This window comes from Daphnia pulicaria, chromosome 11 (assembly GCF_021234035.1).
Source record: "Daphnia pulicaria isolate SC F1-1A chromosome 11, SC_F0-13Bv2, whole genome shotgun sequence".
In the NCBI taxonomy this organism is placed as follows: Eukaryota; Metazoa; Arthropoda; class Branchiopoda; order Diplostraca; family Daphniidae; genus Daphnia; species Daphnia pulicaria.
Genome location: NC_060923.1, coordinates 2,169,018 through 2,189,033, shown reverse-complemented (window position 1 = coordinate 2,189,033; position 20,016 = coordinate 2,169,018). Strand labels below are relative to the sequence as shown.

Below are 20,016 nucleotides of genomic sequence, written 5' to 3'. Positions count from 1 at the left end.
AATTATCATGAAATTGAAGTGAATTCCTCTTTTACGGTTTAAAACAAGAGAAATAGGTGGCGTTGTAACACAACTTGGTCCGTAAGCCTATGAATTGTCGGCTGTGTCGTGTCGTGTCGATTCGATGTGGAGACAGTTGCGCCTCTATTTGTTATCGTGTATTATTACAGGCCCGATTTCCATTTTTCCACGTTAGAGATTTACATTTCGACACCCATTACACAACTGACGTCGGTTCAGAGCCGTCCGGTTAGATCGGTAAAATAAAAAATACTGAAACCGAATAATTATTATTAGTGTGTCTGTATCGTCACCAAACTACAGCGAGGTTGGAACTCGAGGTGGTGAAAGCTAAACAAAAATGGCAAATATTGAAGTTACCGTCAAAACCCTCGATTCGCGTAATCATAAATTCACAGTTTCAGAGGAGGTAAGACCATTAAAAAAAAACGACTCGTGAGTTTTAGATAGGGGAAACTTAACTGGATTTCTGTTTTGCAGCTCACAGTCAAGGAACTTAAAGAACACATTGCTGGGGATGTTGGAACACCAGCAGAGACTCAGCGTTTGATTTACTGTGGCAGAGTTCTTCAAGATGACAAAAAGCTCAGTGAATATGGTAAATTCCAAATAAACTCTCTTTTCTAGCTGTAACAAATGATTGGCATGGAAATGTTTTTGTGTTTTACAGACCTGAGTGGAAAAGTCATTCACTTGGTCCAGAGAGCACCTCCAACAGTTGGTAATCCTCCTTCAGGACCACCAAGAACTCAGGGATCTAGACCAGGAAACATTCACTATCACCTAGACAGAGGGTTTCAAAATGGTGCCAATCATTCATTTGGTAAATTTCTCATCATTATTAAAAGTAGAAATCTCAATAACAATGTTTACGATCAAATGAAGGTTCAGTACCTGCTCCAGCCGGAAGTAGTTCTCTGTTGCGTTTGAATACAGCCAGACACATGCTGGAGGATGCCTCACAGAGTTTGGGAAGGATCAGTTCAGTTCCCAGCACTGGTTCACTCTTTACAATGGATAATACTGCTGAGGGACCCTACTCATCCATACAAATGGTTCAAGCACAGGCTGCCACTGCTATAGCTGCTGCATTTTCAACTGTTCAATCCTTGGGGTAATGACAAACCTCTAAAATAAAAAAAAACTAAAAATGTTAGTTACGTTTCTTTTTATCAGGGCAAACAATATTGCCGTGTTGCAAGGACCTAATGGATCACCAGCAGTTCAAGGATCGTTTGGTTTCCGGGTGCAGGGACCTCAACCGAATAATCAACCAGAGAGTGGCAGTGGCGCGAGCGAACGCGTAAGTCCTACAGCTCCGACTTCAACAACACCCCCTTCAACAACTCCTCCTTCAACCACCCCATCTGCAACTCCTTCGTCGGCTCCTTCGTCAGCTCCGTCGTCAGCTGCAGCTCCTCCTGGTGACCAACAACCTCGACAACAACAAATTCGAAATCCTCGGGTGTCTGTCTTTGCCGATGTCATCGAAGATATGGAACGGATCCAGCAGGATCTTCGCCCTCATTTGACAACCGTCCGTCAGCTCCTCAGAGATGATCCCGTATTGGACAGCACATCACCTGAATATCGGCAAGCACAACACACCTACAACCAGGTTCAGTAAAAACATATTATATTTTCATTTCCATGTTTTTCAATTGATTTTTGATCCAAAAGGTAGCCGAAGGATTGCACTATTTGGCCCACGCTTTTCACGCTATGAGCGATTTAATGGTTGACTTCGGAACTCCCCCTCCTCGTGAAGTCCGTGCTAGACCCTACGTCTACCAACAAGTTCTTTCATCGACCATACCCATTCACGCTTCAATCAGCGTCGAGACTACACATACCCACCGAGCTCCTCAGACACAGGCTAACCCAGCAGCTCCTGAGGCCGCTACAGCTCCTCAACCGCAACCAGCGCAAGCTCCTCCGCGATTGCCCACAAGAATATCTCCTCATGAGTTTATCCGACACGTTACCCGCCCACCGACTGCAGCCACTGCTGCCAATCCATCAGTTCCTCCAACTACCAATCCGACATTTCATGGTTGGCGGGCTGCTGGAACGACCGGAACTGGTGTACCTAATGCATCGGCGCAGAATCCCTCAGCTCCACGAGCTTCAGTCCAAATGCTGCACCCTGAAATGCTGGTCAGGGGAGGACCGCACCCGTTTGGACGTTTGCCTTTAGCCATGGCGAGTCAAGGAGGCTGGACCCCTGTCAATTTAGGTGGTCAAATGCATCCAATGTCGCTCTTTATGGAAGTTCGCTCGAACAACAATCAACAGGAAGATCAACAAGCGTCTCGTGGGCAATCACCTACATCTTTGGGCGAATTTGACGACTTTCTACCGTGTCATTCTCGACATGTTGCCCGCTCGTCTTCATCCAGACCCGACACTGAGCGAGCCAGACCACGCCCAGTGGTTGTCACTTCCACGTCGGCGGCACAAGCTTTTCCCGGTCTCAATCAAACCCGTCCACCAGGCCCTGGAAATCAACCGACAGCCGTTCCGGCCTCCGTCGACGAATTTATGAACGAAATGTTTCGTCAGGTAATTGCGGCATTGAAAATTGCGAGAGGAAAACATTGATAATGATTGGTCATTAAATGGAAATTCAGGTGACGGCCAATAGCGGTGTACTATCAGGCGGGGTAGTAGCAGGTGGAACGAGTGGCGGAGATGGATCCAGCAGCCCTAATCCAGTGTTAACCAACGCCTTGTTTAGTAGTTTGCTCCAGGGAGTCATGCAAGAAGTTGCGGGTGTGGTGAGTGGCCATCAGTCGCCCAACACGGTGGCCCATTTCTTACGCAACATTCCTGATTTCACTTACACGGCCGGCGAGTCGTTCCTCTTTGACCTCTTTATGACTATGGTGAAATTTACCTTGACGATGATGAAACGATCCATTCAAAAACTAACAGCTGACCTTTATTTTTTGACTAAAAAGGCGGATCACATGACATTCCGTGATTTGATGGCCCTATTTTACGGAATGCCGGAGGCTTTGAACCAGATGAGAGATCATTTGAGGAATTTCGCTCGTCAGCGAGTCTTACCTTCCGGTGGTGACTTTTCAGACCCTTCCGTCCGACAGGGCATCATGACACTGGTCAATCAAGCCATGCCCTTACTCCAGAGCGCTGCCGTAGGACACGATTATTTCATTTTTCATTTCATTTCAAGTATTGACTAAATTGTCTGTTTTAGGCCGAAGCCAGCATTCGTCCCGATGTGGATTTCGTCGCTACCATGGCCCAATTCATCCAGCAGTGTCTTCACGAAGTGATACAGTTAATTGGAATGCCAGGTATTATTGAACTAGTACTTGACGTTGATAGCTGATTGACTTTTCTTTTGTTTTAGGTGAAAATCCGAATTTCGGCCAACTGATGATGGATAAAATCCGCCGGACTTTAATACTCGCTGCAGCTTTAGCCCTCAACTGTTTCACCGATGGTTCCACTAGTCTTGAACGCGTTTTCCTATCTCAGTTGGTAGGAAATTAAATGAATTATTATAATTAATTGGAGCGTTAATTGTTTTGTCATTAAAATGTAGCGTGGAGTATCGGATGGAGTTCATCCAGCAGTCCAAGAGTGGACTACTAATTCGTCGATCGAACGTCTTCGTTCGCTTTTGGCTTCCGTCGATTTGGATCAACTGACGCCAACTATTGAGCCCATGGTGATGAACACGGAACGCGGTAGGACCTGGACTGCCCTTTTCAATGCAGAAGTGGAAGAGATGACCGACACAAATTCACCGGCAGCAGCGACCGTCGTTGCTCCCGAGTCTGTTCCCCCAGTGGCTACTGGATCGACAGCACCAGTTGAAGAAGAACCGATGGATGTGGTGGAAGAGAAGACGGAAGAAGCAGCATCCGCACCAGTTTCTGCACAGCCCGCAAGACTTAGTCGACTAGAGAAACTCCGCCAAGATGTTCGTCAAAAGGAATCCAGCCAAGTGAAACCTTCAGAGCCGGTCATTGACGTCGTCATGGGCTCTCAGTCGTGGCACAACGAAGTCCCACGGGTCAGAATTTTTAGAAATCGTTTTTCATTCCACCCAAATTTTTAATTAATTTTGTGTTTAAATAAAATTTTCTGACAGGAATGGGTACCGGTGATTGCCCGTGATATCCAACGTCAAAATCGAGCTCCGCCAAATGTGCCGCTCAGTGACGCCTACCTGGCCGGAATTCCCAACAAGCGACGCAAGTTGGCCGAAGGCAATCGACCCAACACAAATCCTCAGTTGCTCCTCCAGGGTAATTAATTTATTCATCATATTTTATATAACGTTTGTAAAACCTTTTTTAAATTTATGAAATGTCAGAAACGATGGAACGCGCCCTGCGCTCTGCCAACGTCTCGTCGGCCGCCGTTGGTGAAGTGACGAATGTGGCCACTGCCAATGTCGAAGTGGGCAGCGCCCTTTTGCCGGAAATCCGCCGTTTGGGCAACGCCAGACTGGACACGGACGCCGATTTCGATGCCGAACGTTTCCCTAACGCAGAGCGATACTTTCACGGAAACACTTAAAGAGTAAATAATAATAATAATAATAAAACAAAAACAACAAAGAATCGCCTCCACCCTGCCCTATTCTCTCCCCCATACAATTAATTAATCGGCCATTATTCATGTTTTTTTTTCCTTCTTCTTCTTCTTTTGAGTCGCTATGTGTTTTTCATTTGTTCAAATTCGATGTAGGTGGAGTGGGCGATTTCGATCCTAATTGACTTCGATCGAATCATCATCATCTGATATAAAAAAAAGTAATAACTTTTCTTCATTTTTTCCCTCTTATTGTTTATCTGTTTGTTTTCCGCCCATCAGCTTTTTGATTTAGTGGTTCCCCCTTCCTAAAATTTTGTTTTTCTCGTAAAAGATAAAAATCAACCAAATGTTGGAAAGTTGTGCGAGTGTCATCAATATTTTGATTTCCCCTACATTTTCCCGTCAATGGCCATCAACAAACTTTTTCCCTCTTTTCGCTTGATGGCATACCCACCATATAACAAAGACAATTTTCTTTGCATTTTGGATTGTTTTTTTGTCTGCATAACACGGAAATTGATAGATGATTGATTGAATAAAGATTTCTTTTTTGTTTAGCTATTTTTCACCACTAGGTGGCGCTGATTATTTCATTTTGAAACTAAATGTTCTTCAAAAAAACTAGGATTGAAGAAAACTCAACACAATTTGGTTTTCCCTTTTGACATGTAGGAGGAATGGCTTTGATTAAAGAAGAGAGACACCGGCAGGGTTTGTTGACACACTTGACTTTGGGAGGTCATGACGGAAGTGATGGAAAAGAAGGTCTTCCCAGCAGCATCGGCAAAAGTCATCAAAGGCGATCGATTCATGGCCGATTGATATCGTTTGATGGGGGGAAAGATTTCTCTAACTTTTAATTGAATTTCCTATGGAAAAACCTTGGATGTCTTGGATGACTCCCGTATGTTATTCATTATTGAATTCATGTGCTCCATCCGAAAGGGATCAGTTTTCTTCAGTTCCGGCCAAGGTTATGATTTTTTCGATAGAAAATTCGGAAATGTCGAAAATAGCTTGAGAATGTGCAGCAGCTAAAAAGCGGCAAGAGGACAGCGACCTCGACGGATTCCGCCAGTGTAGAAAGTGTTTTAAAAAACCCCATACACCCACACACATGACAGTAGTAGTACAACAATAATAACAAATTCGTAAAAAAAAAGGGAAAGAAAACTTTCTATCCGCTTAGCGCTTTCCACCACGATGCAGCAACTTCCAGGGAATTCACACACAATTGCATTGGTAAACAACTTTTATTTGCTACTGTTGTCTAAAAAGAGCTAGAGAGAAATCTTCCGGGTATTATTTTTCATGTCATTTACGGCCTTCATTTCGATTTATGTTGTTTTGATCAACTGCTGGTTGTATTTTATAGGGAGATGATGATTCGTTTCAACTTTTTATTTGTTATTAGATGATTGTGGTCGGGAGTCCTTGAGAGCGTCTACTTTTTCAATTATCGAAATTCATTCGGAATGATGTAGAAATGTAAGTGAATTTGATTGGGGAATCAAGGCCACATCTGCATCGAATTAAAGCCAAGTTTTTTAAAATCTTAATTGAATTAAGAGTTATGACGTTTTTCATTATAAATCTTAACTGGTACGTGTGTGTGTATGGGGATGGTAGACAACGATAGTCGGAATGGGAGAAGTAGGTCGGACGATGGGTGTTGTGTAAAAATTGTTTGATTACCGCAGATCGTCGAAACGAGTTTCGTGCATATAGAGTCGAGTATACAATAAGCTCGGCAATGTGTAGAGTTGTGTGGAGGGGACGGCCATGTCTCTTTGCTGACAGCCACCAGCCGAGAGAGTGCGTTCACCTGCTGCCGCTCGAATGAAAATCCGGTTGCGTGAAAAAATAACACGGGAGAAGAGAAAGAACGCGTGGGGGGGATAGCAGACGAAAAAAGAGAGAAACCTGAATCTTCAAAGTCGTGAAACGAGCGTTCAGAACGCCATTTGGAGCAGCAACAAACTGGAAACGCCAATTTGGAATAGTGAACTTTGTTCCATTAACCTAGACGCACAAAGTTCATTAAAAGGAAATTTATTGTTCGCCATTAGAACAAACATTTCCTTCGCTTCAGAGACGAATTTCTGCTCGATCAAATTCTTTTATTCTTGGTTGACCTGGTTGCTGGATGGCCAATGATTTGCCAAAAAATTGAAATAATAATAACTGAGTGTGTGTCCTAGAAAAAAATGATTCAACGTATACGAATTCTTTAGTGTCCCGTTGATGCCCATAAATGTGTCTGCTGAGAAAAAACTGGACAGACCGGAATTGAACAATGGAGGTCGGCGGCCATGATTTTTATTCAGTTGTCTGCTGCTGCCAAGAGAACAAATTCATCATGAATACCTTTTACCGACTAGTAGTAGTACTCCCCTTTAGAGTTTCGCCATATTTAAAGGGCAACTGAAAAAGAAACAGCTGACTGCATCCAACACGTCGGTGTGTGTGTACACAGGAGAAAGTGGGTTAGCAGGACGTTCAACTCTTTGCCGTGCAGTCGGCGCGGGAATGAAAAAACTAGTCATGGCCGTGCGCCATTTTCGGTTTTGTTTTGTTTCTTTTCTCTTTTTTCTTTCTTCGACTTCATTGCCGAATCACGGTGTGTGCATATATACAGCCAATGAATCACGCCTATAGCCAAAAAGAACTTGTGTTAGACGTCCTTTTTTTGAGGTCGGGGATTTAATTTTTCTCGTCGTCGTGTGTGTGTGTGTCAATTTCGTCATAGCCGAAATTTTGTGTTTCGGTATTTTTTCTCTTCCAGTCGGGAAAGTCAACCGACGTCGAGGCGTCTCTCGTCGATCGATGCCGTGACGTCATTTTTAGACGTCGGGGTCGTCTACCTCTGCGTATTAAACTTTCCTTCTCTTTATTCTTTTCCATTATGTACATGCACTACACCAACTACGCACAAGTGCACGCACGAAATCTGGATTACTACGCAGAATCAATCTAAACAAAATGGCCGTCGTTTAAAAAATAAATTTAAACATTAGAAATAAACAATGTTGAATTTGTCTCACGACATTTTCTTCTCATTTCTCAATTATTTTAAAAATAAAAATTTAAATATAAAACATTCGGCCGCTAGGTGGTGTCGCGGGTTCTTTCCGGTTCGGAACCCGCGTGTTCTTTTTTATTTCTCCTCCTCTTTTTTTGGGAGGAGAGGGGGGGATCAGTGGGGTCGATTGAGAGGGAGGGTTGGGGGAGGGGAGAGTAGAGCAAAGGCAAAATAGAAACTAGAGGCAAACCCGAACGAGAGGTCGTTGCACTCTGCTGTGTGTGTGTGTTCTGTTCGTCTGTACTATACTACCGGCCCCCGGTTGTTAAAAAACAATACATTCAACTATCAATCGAATACAATTCGATTGAATCAAAAACTACCAAATTATTTTGGGGAATTTAATTTCCAAGTGAAATTTCGTGTTTTCAAAAGTAATTGCAAACTTTTGACGAGTGTTGGATGTGTCGCTAGGGGCAACCTGAATACAATTTTTGTCCGAAATTCCTTGATCCTAGTTGCAAGTGCACTCAGTGGTTGATCAAAGTGTGAAAAGTAATTTGAGAGGCTCCACAGCCAATATTTGGGAACTTAAAAGATAGAAAACCGTTAGATTTCTATTCTGGAGAGACTTTGTGACGCCATGAAAGAAAAACCAAATTGTTAAAACAACAACCAAGGTCGTGATGATGAATCGAGTCTCATTTGATCAGTGGGGCAGAGTCGTGCAGAGGCTCACGGTGCTTTGACCTTGACGCGATACTAGCGCCACCACCACCATTTTCTTTCTTTTTCCCCGTTCTAAATTCGTTTCTTTTTCGTCCAATTCACCAGAAGAAAAAGAGAATATCTCACATCCAGAGAGAAGAGATATGTGCACTACTCTCTCTCAGCTGTTTCCAAGGGTGAGTCTCTGCTGTGTGTGTGTCTATTCGTTTTTCTTCCTCCGACCGACAAACACGTGAATAAAAGAAAAAAAGATTAGACGAGACGAGAATATTATCGGCGCATGCGTTGGCACTCAGTCGCTCGTCGTCTGCCACCGTGTTCACAGTTCAAGTTCTTCTTGATCGAGTGTGTGGTGTTTCGTTTGATTCATTCAACTATTTGAACCGCATAATTTTTTGGTTATTAAACCGAGTGTGGTTTGTCTATCGTTTTGCCAGTGTGTGTCCAGTGCGAAATAATTGAATCACAAATTATTGGGAGATTTCGACAATAACAACGTGTGTGGTTGTGTTTTTTAATTATTTGAAATTCAACACTTCGTGGAATTGGTCATGGTCGGCCGCCATTATTACGTAAGTGTGGACATCTTTTCGTTTTTCTTCTTAAATTGTCGATGGAATTTTTAAGGTTTTATTTCGTCCCGAGAGAGATTGTTGTGTGTGTGTTTTCGTAAAACATTCACGAAAGTCAGTGCCATCTAGTGGCGACCCAATTGACGGTCGCTGACTTTTTAGCCTCCTCCCGCACGCAACCCACTCACACCACCCTCAATCTCCACACAAACGTTTCTTTAGATACTATTTTTCGTGACGGCCTCAAACCTGATTATTTAAAAATTAATTTTTCTTTTTTCTTTACTGTCTGGATTGAAATTTATCGAAACTCTTTCTCGATCACGAACGAATTTTTTCGTGATTCTTTTTTTCAATGTTTTTCAGTTTGTGTTTGGCCTATTGAAGTCGACATTGAATGGAAAAAAAAGAGGCGTGAATAGGCGCCTTGTACATATAGGTGGTGTTTTAAAAACAAAAAAAGGTTTTTTGGGTTTTCTGGGGTGGTGGGTGGGGCTTAGAGTGTCAGCGACCCCTGATGGAGAAACGAGGCCAGTGGGGGGAATCGGCTGAGAGAGAGAGAGAGAACGGGGCTTTTGACCGCGGGACTCCCGACACACACACACACACTTTCTCTTTCGTTTTGATGCCGACGCGAGATGGCAGAGTTTCTGTATGTGTGTGTCTGCTATTCTATACACGCATACCTACGTAGTAGAGTAGAGTAGACTCACATGGCTGGCGCATACCCTGGACTAACGGGACTAAATAAAAAAATAACCGTTTCTTCTTTCTTTGTGCGCCCGCACGACTGACGTCACCGTCGTGCGGCGCGTGCACTCGGCCTAAACGCGCCTCAATTTTGAAATTTTCATTCAAACACATTTTTTTTTGAATCGGACCATTTTTGGCGCACAAAAATTTTTTTTTGCCAGCGCGGGAAATTTGAATTTCTTATTGTAAAATTTGGTATAGGGGAACCTTGTGCTGATTACCGGGCAATAGCCCCCCCCCCCCCCTTGTGTGTCATGATCCAAAGAAGAGAGCGGAGAGAGAAAAAGAAACGAATAATATGGTGGCCTCGGCCGTGATAAAGGTCATCGCCGACCGTCCGACCGACCGACTCCCGTCAACTAGAAAACGGTGGTTCAACCCGGTGTGTGTGTGTGTGTGTACGAGTTGCCAATTGAGGTCGAGGTGGCAGCACCTTCACCTTGGTTTCCCCCCCACCAACTGCTCCTATAGCTCCTACCTCCTATTTGCGGGGGGGGGGGAACAAAAGGGGTGAATGCTCCTTGCCAATGCAACTTGGATATTTTACGAATAATGGAGCAGCACACAGCTGCTGCTGCTGCAGTGTGTGAGCAGAGAGAGACTTTCACCGACCTCAATTTTTTTCTCGGGCGGTTTAGTTGTGATTTTTCGTTTCGTACGCTGAAACGAGTTGAGGGACGACGGCCACCACCACCAGGGGCTGGCCGCCGAAAGTAGGAGGACAACACGTGCCGCCCGCTGCTGCTGCTGCATGTCCATTTCTTTTTTGGCGCCGTCCAGCGTTGCCAGTTGAGGGGAAAAAATTTTATATCTAAAGGAGGGATGACCGTGAGCGTGAGAGTGAGCGTTCGCCCTTCGGCAGTAGGACGCCGAGGCAATGAACGCTCGGGTGGGTGGGAAGGCCAATGACCGACCCTCCTCCTTTTTTGGCTTCTCCTTGTGTACACCGGGACTGAGCCAGCCGAGAGGAGGAGAAGGCGAAAAGGAGGTCAGCGGGACACTTTCCATCGGCTCACGCAAAAATTACAAAATGAACGAGAAAAAGAGAAACGGGAACGCCGCCGCCATTTCTTTTACAAGAAGGGGTGGAAGATTAAAATCGTCAGACGACCGACAGGAAATCAATCGAATTATTAGTTTTTATTATTTGTTCATGAATATTTTTTTATTTTATAAATAAAACGTGTCAAGTAGGCCACCTGTTTTTATGACCAACAGGGTCACGCCCAACTCGCCAAGGTTATTGGCTGACCTTGTTTGGCTTGTCCCGTTTTCTCTCCAAAGGGTCAAACTTCACCCCAAAAACATTTTGGTCATTTTAATTTTTGTTTTTATGAATTTTGAATTTTTATTATTTTACCTGCCGCATTTCTTCTTTTAGAGTCCGAGGTCAAGGTACAAAAACCCAATCGCACACAATTTTTCTTCTTCTTCCAACCGAAATCAAATTTCCAGGGCCGGCCTTGTGATGGGCGACCTGGAAAATGAAATCAAATAATTTGTGTCTTGTGCAACTGTCAACGACCTCATCGAATTTTTATTTGATTTCGATGAAAAAGAAAGTCTCTCTTGATTATATTGAACCGCTTTCTCTAGCGCCAACTCATCGAAAAATAACAACATTCAAAGTCTCTCTGGTGCGCGCGGGATTATTCCATTAAAAGAACAACAACAACTTTCCTCGGCTGTACAAGACCGTGAAAGTTTTTCACCGTTTCAGGGCCTGATGAGCAGAGAGCAGCGAGTCAATGATCTCCCGACGATTTCTTTATTCGAAAAAGAAAAAGAAAAAGAAAAATTTTTCATCAAACAAAATCACAAGAACTTGTGCTCGTTAAACGGGATCTATAGAAAGGAGAGACTCACCAACGTCCCTCACCCACTGATTCCCCTCCTTTTAGCCCATAGCCCACAGCACCACGACACACGGATAATAACGGCTCTTTTTCGGGGTACCTGTAGAATCCCCATCCTTCTCTCCCATAACGGGATCGTACGGTATGTGTGTCTCTGTGTGTGCATGCTGCCCCTATAATAGCTTACTGTACATTTTCGGGTGGGGTGGGGGGGTGGCCAAAGATTTTTTTTCTAAAAATTGTATTTTATTTAAAAAATGGAATTTCCGCTTCACCTGATTTTTCGGAACTCGGAATTTTTCTGAATTAATTAATTTCATCAATTTGAGTGAAATTCACTTTAGGCTAAAAATTTATTTTTTGTACCTTAATTTTTTGGAGAGAAAGATTGATTGATTGATTTCGTAACTCAAATGAGACGTGAGGGACGTCTGCGTGTGTGTGTCACGTGACCTACATTTTCACCGCAGAGTTCGTAGACCCCGGTCGGAGTGGGTTGGAAAGTGGCGCCGCCGCTGGGGCGGACGCTACGACCATTTTACGTCAATTTTTTCCCATCCGAAATAATTTTGTTTTGAAGTACGAAATGAAAAAAAAAGTGAAAAACCACTGAAAAGAAAATGAAGAATTTATTTTGATATTATTAGAGAGCGCCGTGGGGAGAAGAGAAAAGAATCATCCAATTTGTTTTGTAGTGCGATTTATTTTCTTATTTTATTTTTTCGGGTATTTTTTATTTTTCCCTTTTTGGTGGTGGTGGGGGGAAGGTGTACGATCTTGAAAGGAGCTCACCCGCCCCTTCTCTCTCTCTCATCTGAGGGAGAAATGAAATAAAAATGGATGGAAAAATCCAGGAGAGAGAGAGAGAGAGAGGGGAGGGACCATTTGGTGGCGGGACGGACGGACGGACGGGCGGGTTTTCTCTTCCATTTTCAAAGTCATTGATGCTCGAGACTCGTAGTCGACTCAGTCGTTGTCCTACATTCAAACTGTTCGGGTCACAAATCATCATCAAACGCGCAACAGTTTTATTTTTTCTCTACCCAACACACAAACGAGTTTTAGACTATAACATTTCATTCGGTTCGACTATTTTTGGGTTTCGGTGATCAACAGTGTCAAGTGATTTTTGGTGAATTCAATTCGAAGGATAATGAATACAATTCGCCGTTGGTAGAGAGTCACTCGACAGTTTTATAAATCGTCTACACAACAATCACGTTCAGTTATTTGTACCTCGATGGTGATTTAAAGTGGATGCCAATCTACAGGTAAAACTTGCGTCACGATTCAATTATATCCAAAATGAACTTTTGTACGTACCAAACAAAATTTTTGGGAGGAGGTAATATTTATTTATCCGGGTCGACTTTGGATATTTAAAAAAGAACGGAAAATGATGTCACGTGAACTTTGAACCCGAAATCAACAGGTGCTATTGTAATGTAATAAAATATAGGTCTCTCCCCTATACACTGAAAGATAACGAAATCTTCTTTTATCAGACTATATCAAATAATATTTAGGGCGGACGTGATTTCGAGATGTGAACGAAACAGTCAAAAAAGAAAAAGAAAAACTAAATTTCGTCCAATGCCTTTTCGGCTGTGCCACTTCTGTCAGGGTCGGGGTGAAAGCCCTCGTTCGTGTTCGATTTCACCTGTGTGGGTTTTTGTCGAAGAGATACGCCGGGTAAATGACTTGTAGGATAGCGAAAAAAAAAAAAAACCAAAAACAAAACACACAAAATGGGAAAAAGGGAGCGGGAGTGGGTGGCGATGGGTGGTGGTGGTGTACAAAAAAGAGGGGCGGGATTCTATGGCGAATAGAGAGAGAGAAGGAGAGAGATCGGATAGAGAGAGAGCACAAATAGAATGGTGCTGATGATGCAATGACCGTTAAGTGTGTCAAACCCCACCCCACTTTTAACCGCCCACCCACCCACCAATGCTGGGACTCGCTGTGTGTGTGTCTGCACGCAAAAGAATTTGACTTGCAACTTCTTCTTTTTATTTGACCGAAATTCTTACGGCTTCTTCCAATTTGTTTTTCCATGTCGTCGTCGTCGTCGTCGGTGATGATCCTGGAATCCATCATGCACGTTGATCATCATCATCCAAACAGGAGCAGACATTATGACGGTGACGGTGGTGCTCTCTAGTGATTCCGGCGGAAAGATGAGCTTGTTCCAGGACCTGAAGCTCAAACGAAGAAAAGTCGATTCACGATGCAGTAGCGACGGTACGCACTCATAACCCCATCACAACTGGAACAATTCGTGTTAATCAATTTCATCGTTTATCCAAACAGGTGAAAGTCTGATGGAGACGGGCAGTTCGGCGTCGCCCGACTGTAGCGCGGCCACTCCGCCCAGGAGCGGCGAGGAAGGCTGCGGAAGTACCAGCAGCAATCACGTCGGCGGAGCCGCAGACGAGGAAAATCCGCCCAGCAACAGCAGCTCGGCGGGAGAACAACAGCAACAACATCCGTCGGATGAGAATGGCGGAACGGCGACGGCCAGCATCACGGTCGTCTGCAATGGCCGGATTATTAAACAAGAAGAAGATGAAGACGAAGATGACGGAGTTGAAGAAGATGAAGAGGATGAATCGCCGGAAAGATCCTCCCGAACGTCCGCATCCAGCGCCAGCGACGGCGGATTCATCTCCTCACCTGGGCTCTCTCGCGGAAGGTAAACGCATCCGCCATCTAGCGGTAAAATTTATAAGTTATTAACCAACAACTTTTTCTGATCTAACAAAGTCGGTCGACGCCGGATTCCCTGGGCGCCGACGACCACCTCCAGCTGCGACTATGCGAGGATTCCGGAACGGGTTCCGCTTTGATGATTGTTGTCAAGCAGGAAGCGATGGAAGAGGAGGAAGAAGAGATGGAGCGACAGCAGCAGCCACAGAAGCGAGTGCGGAATCGAGACGAGGTGGACGAGACGACAAACGAGGCCGTCAAATTGTCAAAGGCCAAAGCGACGACGGGCTCATCATTCCACGATGAAGATCCGCACCGGACGCGGATCAAGGAGCCGGCAGCCGAAAGTTTCGGTTCCAAAGGATCCACTTCCACCACCGCTTCCGCCGGAAGAATGGATCCTTCCGCTCATTCACCAGCGGCGATCGTCAAGACGGAAAGTCGACAACACAGTCCGTCGTCGGCCACTTCGGTCAGCAGTTCCGAACACAACGGCATCCGCTCATGGTCCAACCAATCCTCGCCCAACGGCCACACGACGACAAACAACAACAACCACATGAGCAAACCAATCCGGCCGGAAATCATTTTCAGCCATCGGAGAGCCTCGACCTGCACCACGGTCGTCCACGGTGCCGTTCCCATGGATTCGTCGCCCAACGGCGGATCCAGGACGTCGCCTTCCCTTCCGCCTGGCTCCTCGCCGGATCACCACCACCATCACCACAACGGAAACAGCAATAAACCGCAGTCGAATCATTCGGCGGCCGGAACGAATCCCCGAGTGCCGTCGGTGATCCTGGGCCAGTCTGGCGGAGTGAAAACGATGGTGTGGACCGGCCATTGGGCGGATCAGCAGCAGCCGACGCCATCCAGGCCGCGATCGGTGCCCAACGGATCGGAAGTTCAACAACCTCCTCCACCTTTGATGATGGCCGTTCACCAGAACCGTCCAGGCAGCGTCAAGCAAATGAATAGCAACAACATGCAAGATGCCGCCAGCATCCGGTTGTCCATTGACGGATTGCTCAGTTTGGCCCAGTCATCGTCCGATCGACGTCACGGCGTCGTATCCAGGTCATCTCCTCCGCAGGTAAAATTTCTAAATTTTCCCCTGGCCAAAATTCAATTTGATTTTAAATGATTTGAATTTGGAACGATCCAGCAGGCCAACAGTCCGAGCAGCAGCACCGTGAGCCCAACAGAGAGGCCGAGTGTGGTCAACATCCAGCGATTGAGTCCAACCTCATCATTATCATCGACATCCTCATCATCTTCTTCTTCTTCGAATGGCGTGGCCGCTGGATCGTCGACTCCGCCGCATTTTGCCACTCCGCTCCGGGTTCAGACGCCCACCACGTCGACGTCGTGCTCCTCCTCTTCCTCGTCGCTGTCGGCGTCGTCGTCCTCATCATCACGGCATCACCACCAAGGATCCGGTTCTCCTCCGGCCTTGGGTCTACTGACGGTGGCCAGGAACCATCACCATCCGCCAGGCGGATATCCTTTTCCGGACACGCCTCCGTCGATGGATCGGGCCACCAACGGCCACTTTATGTCATCCGCACGGTTAGCTGAGAGTACTGGCGGACACCACCAAGGGCTTCCGCCTTCCATCTCGCGTCCGCCAGCTCTCCACCTCTCGTCGCGATCCACCAATTCGTCGTCTTCTTCTTCTTCATCCTCCTCTTCTTCCTCGTCGTCTTCTTCTTCCTCGCCTCCCATTTCAGCGGCTTCCAGCGCCATGGCTCCTCCCACTTCATCCAGCCAGCCTCTCTCGATGGAGCGGCTCTGGGAAAACGCCGAGCGATCCGCCGCTGCCATCAAGCAACAACAACAACAGCAGCAACAGCAAAGGCCGGATTCGCAAGCGTTGGATTATTCCGTCTGTTCCGGTCGGTCGTCCATCATCGTCAGCTCCAACAATGTCCACCACAACAGCAATCACCTTCACAGCAATGGTCACCATGACAACGGCACTCATAATCACCCGACATCGGCCATCCATCAGCTTCCGTCGTCCATCGTGACGACCATCAACGGCGGAGGTCGCCCGTCCGCCGTCAACGGCAGCAACAGCCACGGCGATGGCAACCGGATGGAGGAGGACGATGAAGACACGCCCATGATTTGCATGATCTGCGAGGACAAAGCCACCGGACTCCATTACGGAATCATCACCTGTGAAGGGTAAGAAACAAACAAATGAATGGGACAATTCCGGATGATCAGATGATTGAATTGTTTTTGTTTTTATTTGTGGACAGGTGCAAAGGCTTTTTCAAGCGGACGGTGCAGAATAAGCGGGTGTACACTTGCGTGGCGGAAGGCAATTGCGAGATCACAAAGGCCCAGCGGAATCGGTGCCAGTATTGCCGTTTCCAAAAGTGCCTCGCCCAGGGCATGGTCCTGGCCGCCGTCAGGGAGGACAGGATGCCCGGCGGAAGGAATTCCGGCGCTGTTTACAACCTCTACAAGGTCAAATACCGGAAGCACAAGAAGAACAACAATAAAAGTCCGCCGGGAACCACCGCCACCAACGGTGTGACGGCCGTTTCGGCCGCAGCCGCCGCACTGGGCGTCAAGGCCGTTCTCGAAGCCAATGCCATTGCCAACGGCAAGATCCAGCAACAACAACAGCAGCAGGTGATGAGCACTAACGGAATTCATCGAAAGTCCCCGCCCGGCATTGTTGTCATGGATCAACAACAACAACACCATCAGCAACAACAACAACAACAACAGCTCCAGCAGCTTCACCACCACGGGATGATGGGCGGATCGGGCCAGCAGCAGCAGCAACAACAACAAGTGCCACGGATCGCCAACGGCAACATTCTCAAGACGGCGCTGACGAATCCGAGCGAGGTGCTCCATTTGAGGCGACGATTGGAAAGCACCGTCACGTCCAGCCGGGACGCCATCAGTATGCCTTACGAGACGGCCATGCCCACCATTTGCACGCTCATTTATTGTGATGAGTTTGAAGATATTGCCACCTTGAAGGTAAATTTCCAATTTCCAATAATTCAATTTTGCTCTTTTACAACATTTTTTGGTCATTTTTTTATTTCAGTTGGACGAGTTGCTGGACACGAAGGCCGAGCTGTCGGACAAACTCTGCCAAATCGGCGACTCTATAGTCTACAAGCTGGTGCAGTGGACCAAACGTCTTCCGTTCTACTCTGAGCTGCCCGTCGAGGTGCACACGCGATTGCTGACGCACAAATGGCACGAGCTACTGGTGCTGACCACTTCGGCCTATCAGGCCATCCACGGGCCGCGCAAGACGTGGTCAGGACCAGAACCCACTGAGCATGATTTCGTCCAGCAGGTAAAGTCACAAACTTTTCAATTTAAAGTCGAAAATTCTAATCAAATGAAATTGATTGAAATATTTTAGGTATCGGCCAACCTAGTCACCCTTCAAACATGTTTAGCCGCCATGATGGGTCGACCCTTGACCCTGGACCAGTTGAGACAGGACGTGGGACTCATGGTGGAGCGCATCACTCACGTCACGATGATGCTCCAAAGGAGCCAATTGCGGATGGAGGAGTATGTCTGTCTCAAAGTCATTGCCATGCTCAGCCAACGTAAGTTGACCTTTCTCTTCCGGCTTTAAATCATTTAAACGGAATCGATAATCAATGAGCTCATCCCGTCCCGATAGCCAAAGGTAGCGGCAGCGTCGAACTGGAAGCCATTCAAGAACGATACATGCAGTGTCTGCAGAGCTATGTCGAACACAACTATCCACAATCGCCTGGGCGATTTTCTGATCTCCTCACACGTTTACCTGAGGTACTGACACGTTCACGTTTTCCCTCTCTTAATTGAATCAACGGAAATTCATTTTCTATTTTTTCAACTTTTATAACGTCTAGGTCCAATCGGCTGCTACCTTGCTGCTGGAGAGTAAAATGTTTTACGTTCCTTTCCTGCTGAATTCGGCCATTCACAGATAGCCGCTATTTTTTAAAAAAAGAAAAAAACATCGTCCTCAAACAAGTTTATTCGTCGTCGTCTTGATTGTTATCTTCGTCGTCCGTTCTCTCCCTTGTCGTCCTTTTGCCACCTTCCTCCGCATTGTTTCAATTCAAAACAATTGTTGTGCTTAAAAGACCAATGCATCCAAAATCTCTCTCTCCTCTCACAGGGCCGCCCCACCCGGAAGAAAAACTAAATTACGGAATGATAGGTATATATCACTTCTTCTTCTTTTTCTGGCCGCGTGAGAAATTGTGTCTACCTACCTGCGAGTGACTGTCAGTGTGTGCGTGCGTGTGTGGAATTCTAATTCTAATCTCTCGATCCAGTTTTGAAACGTCAACAAATTTTGTACAACAAACAAAACAAAAAAATAAGAAAATTTAGCCAAAAGAGAAGAAAGGTGCGTCCGAATTCCAAAATTTGGACGCATCTTTATAATATAAATAAATAAGCATATTTTTCTGGTTTACCCCCGTTAAACTGGACACCGACACTGAACGAAAAGAAAGAAGAAATAGTTGAAATTCTTTGGTTTTTTTGTTTTCACCTCCTCTATCCCTCCGCCATGTTCTTTGTTTAAAAATTTAATTCGGGCTTATCAGAGTTTGTTGTTTTTTCCCCCCTATTCTTGCTCTAATGAATTAACCATGTAGGAACCACGTGTGACCACACAGCTAAAGCTAAGAGAAAATGTGAGGAATTCATAAATTCAAATGTGTCTGTGCGTTTGTGTGTGATTGTGTGGCCCTGCTGAAAGCGTCCCCCCACAAAAAATTTTGATTTCAAAATTTCGCGGGCTAAAATTTTTAAAAATGTCAGAATTTTTTTTCAATTTATTTTGGTTTGTTTGAATGATTTTTGATATATTCTATACATATTCTATACATAGGAAAAGCATAAGAGTGAGAGAAAAGAAACACAAGTTTTCCTATTTTACAATTGTTTGTGTGTGTCACAGTCTGGGCATCCTCTCAAAGAGTTCAAATTCAATTTTGAAGAATGGCCTACTCTTGAAAAGAGTTTGTTTTTTTTTAAAGACAAAATTTTATTATTATTATTTTTTATTCTTTTGTTTTATTTTTCTAAAGAAAAAAGAAATGAGTTTAAATGTATTTTCGTTTGTTTATCTTTTATTTTTTCAAAATGTTGTGTCATTTGTTTTGTGCAACTGCCAGTGTTTGACATTCGACACGAAACAAATGAGAAACGCGAGTCGCATGTCCAGCAGAAAAAAAAATAATTTCCTTTCTGTTTTTCGGCGATTTTTGCGTGATGTAATATGCCGTTGTGGTCGGTTCCCATGTGGTGAGCAAAGAAAAAAAAATTTCTTTTTTGTTGAAAGAAAAACTGCCTAAAATTCTGTTCTTTTTCCTCCCCGTGTTTCACGAGAACGAATGTTGTCCCCCAGACTCTCCCGCCGTTCATTTCTATCTTCGTGTCACGCTGACTTTTGTTTTCTTCTCCCCCCTCATGATCTTCACTTTCTCTCCCCCCCCCCTCCAACATTCTTTTACAGTAAACAAAAACAAAAAAAACCCAATCAAATAAAAAAGAATTGTATCCATTCTTGTAAGCGAATGTATGTGTCAAGTGATGTGTGTGTACAGTGGTGATTTACACGTTTTGATCAGCTGGACAAGAAAAGAAAGAAAAAAGACATGTCAAAAATGAATCCTAAGTTCTCGGTCTCTGGCAAACCTATCTGCACTTGCTGTTGTGTGGTTTCCTAGCCTTGTATTCGCGTCAAGCAAATAAATAACAAACCCATGTGTTTTTTTTGGTCTAAATTCGG

The 20,016-nt window shown here is 45.2% G+C and overlaps 2 protein-coding genes across 6 annotated transcripts; both read left to right on the top strand.

Moving 5' to 3' along the window:
- The first annotated feature begins 83 nt into the window (after positions 1-83).
- On the top strand, positions 84-5,150 carry LOC124315117 (large proline-rich protein BAG6-like). 3 transcript variants are annotated; one of them, XM_046780545.1, is made up of 14 exons: positions 84-430; positions 502-619; positions 692-844; positions 907-1,135; positions 1,198-1,639; positions 1,702-2,583; positions 2,652-2,906; positions 2,982-3,179; positions 3,242-3,341; positions 3,398-3,528; positions 3,593-4,066; positions 4,145-4,301; positions 4,370-4,578; positions 4,747-5,150. In XM_046780545.1, the coding sequence occupies exons 1-13, from the start codon at positions 362-364 to the stop codon at positions 4,573-4,575; spliced, it is 3,414 nt and encodes a 1,137-aa protein (XP_046636501.1). In that variant the 5' UTR covers positions 84-361; the 3' UTR covers positions 4,576-4,578; positions 4,747-5,150. The 3 variants fall into 3 exon arrangements, with proteins under 3 accessions (XP_046636501.1, XP_046636502.1, XP_046636500.1); XM_046780546.1 differs by having other exon boundaries at positions 692-826; positions 4,370-5,150; XM_046780544.1 differs by having other exon boundaries at positions 4,370-5,150.
- Positions 5,151-7,866: 2,716 nt separating this feature from the next.
- Positions 7,867-20,011, top strand: LOC124315109 (hormone receptor 4-like). 3 transcript variants are annotated; one of them, XM_046780512.1, is made up of 10 exons: positions 7,867-8,916; positions 13,650-13,766; positions 13,836-14,217; positions 14,289-15,324; positions 15,397-16,421; positions 16,499-17,237; positions 17,308-17,565; positions 17,635-17,827; positions 17,905-18,035; positions 18,119-20,011. In XM_046780512.1, exons 2-10 carry the CDS (start codon positions 13,661-13,663, stop codon positions 18,197-18,199), a joined length of 3,951 nt encoding a protein of 1,316 aa, XP_046636468.1. In that variant the 5' UTR covers positions 7,867-8,916; positions 13,650-13,660; the 3' UTR covers positions 18,200-20,011. The 3 variants fall into 3 exon arrangements, with proteins under 3 accessions (XP_046636468.1, XP_046636469.1, XP_046636467.1); XM_046780513.1 differs by lacking the exon at positions 7,867-8,916 and adding an exon at positions 12,427-12,796 and having other exon boundaries at positions 15,400-16,421; XM_046780511.1 differs by lacking the exon at positions 7,867-8,916 and adding an exon at positions 12,427-12,796.
- Positions 20,012-20,016: the final 5 nt, after the last annotated feature.

Excerpts from the sequence above, each read along its gene's own strand:
- LOC124315109 (XM_046780512.1), top strand. The coding sequence starts at position 13,661 with ATGACGGTGACGGTGGTGCTCTCTAGTGATTCCGGCGGAAAGATGAGC. Across the intron at positions 13,767-13,835 it reads TTCACGATGCAGTAGCGACG|GTGAAAGTCTGATGGAGACG; the intron begins GTACGCACTCAT and ends TTATCCAAACAG. Across the intron at positions 16,422-16,498 it reads GGAATCATCACCTGTGAAGG|GTGCAAAGGCTTTTTCAAGC; the intron begins GTAAGAAACAAA and ends ATTTGTGGACAG.
- LOC124315117 (XM_046780545.1), top strand. The coding sequence starts at position 362 with ATGGCAAATATTGAAGTTACCGTCAAAACCCTCGATTCGCGTAATCAT. Across the intron at positions 620-691 it reads CAAAAAGCTCAGTGAATATG|ACCTGAGTGGAAAAGTCATT; the intron begins GTAAATTCCAAA and ends TGTGTTTTACAG. Across the intron at positions 3,180-3,241 it reads CCTTACTCCAGAGCGCTGCC|GCCGAAGCCAGCATTCGTCC; the intron begins GTAGGACACGAT and ends TGTCTGTTTTAG.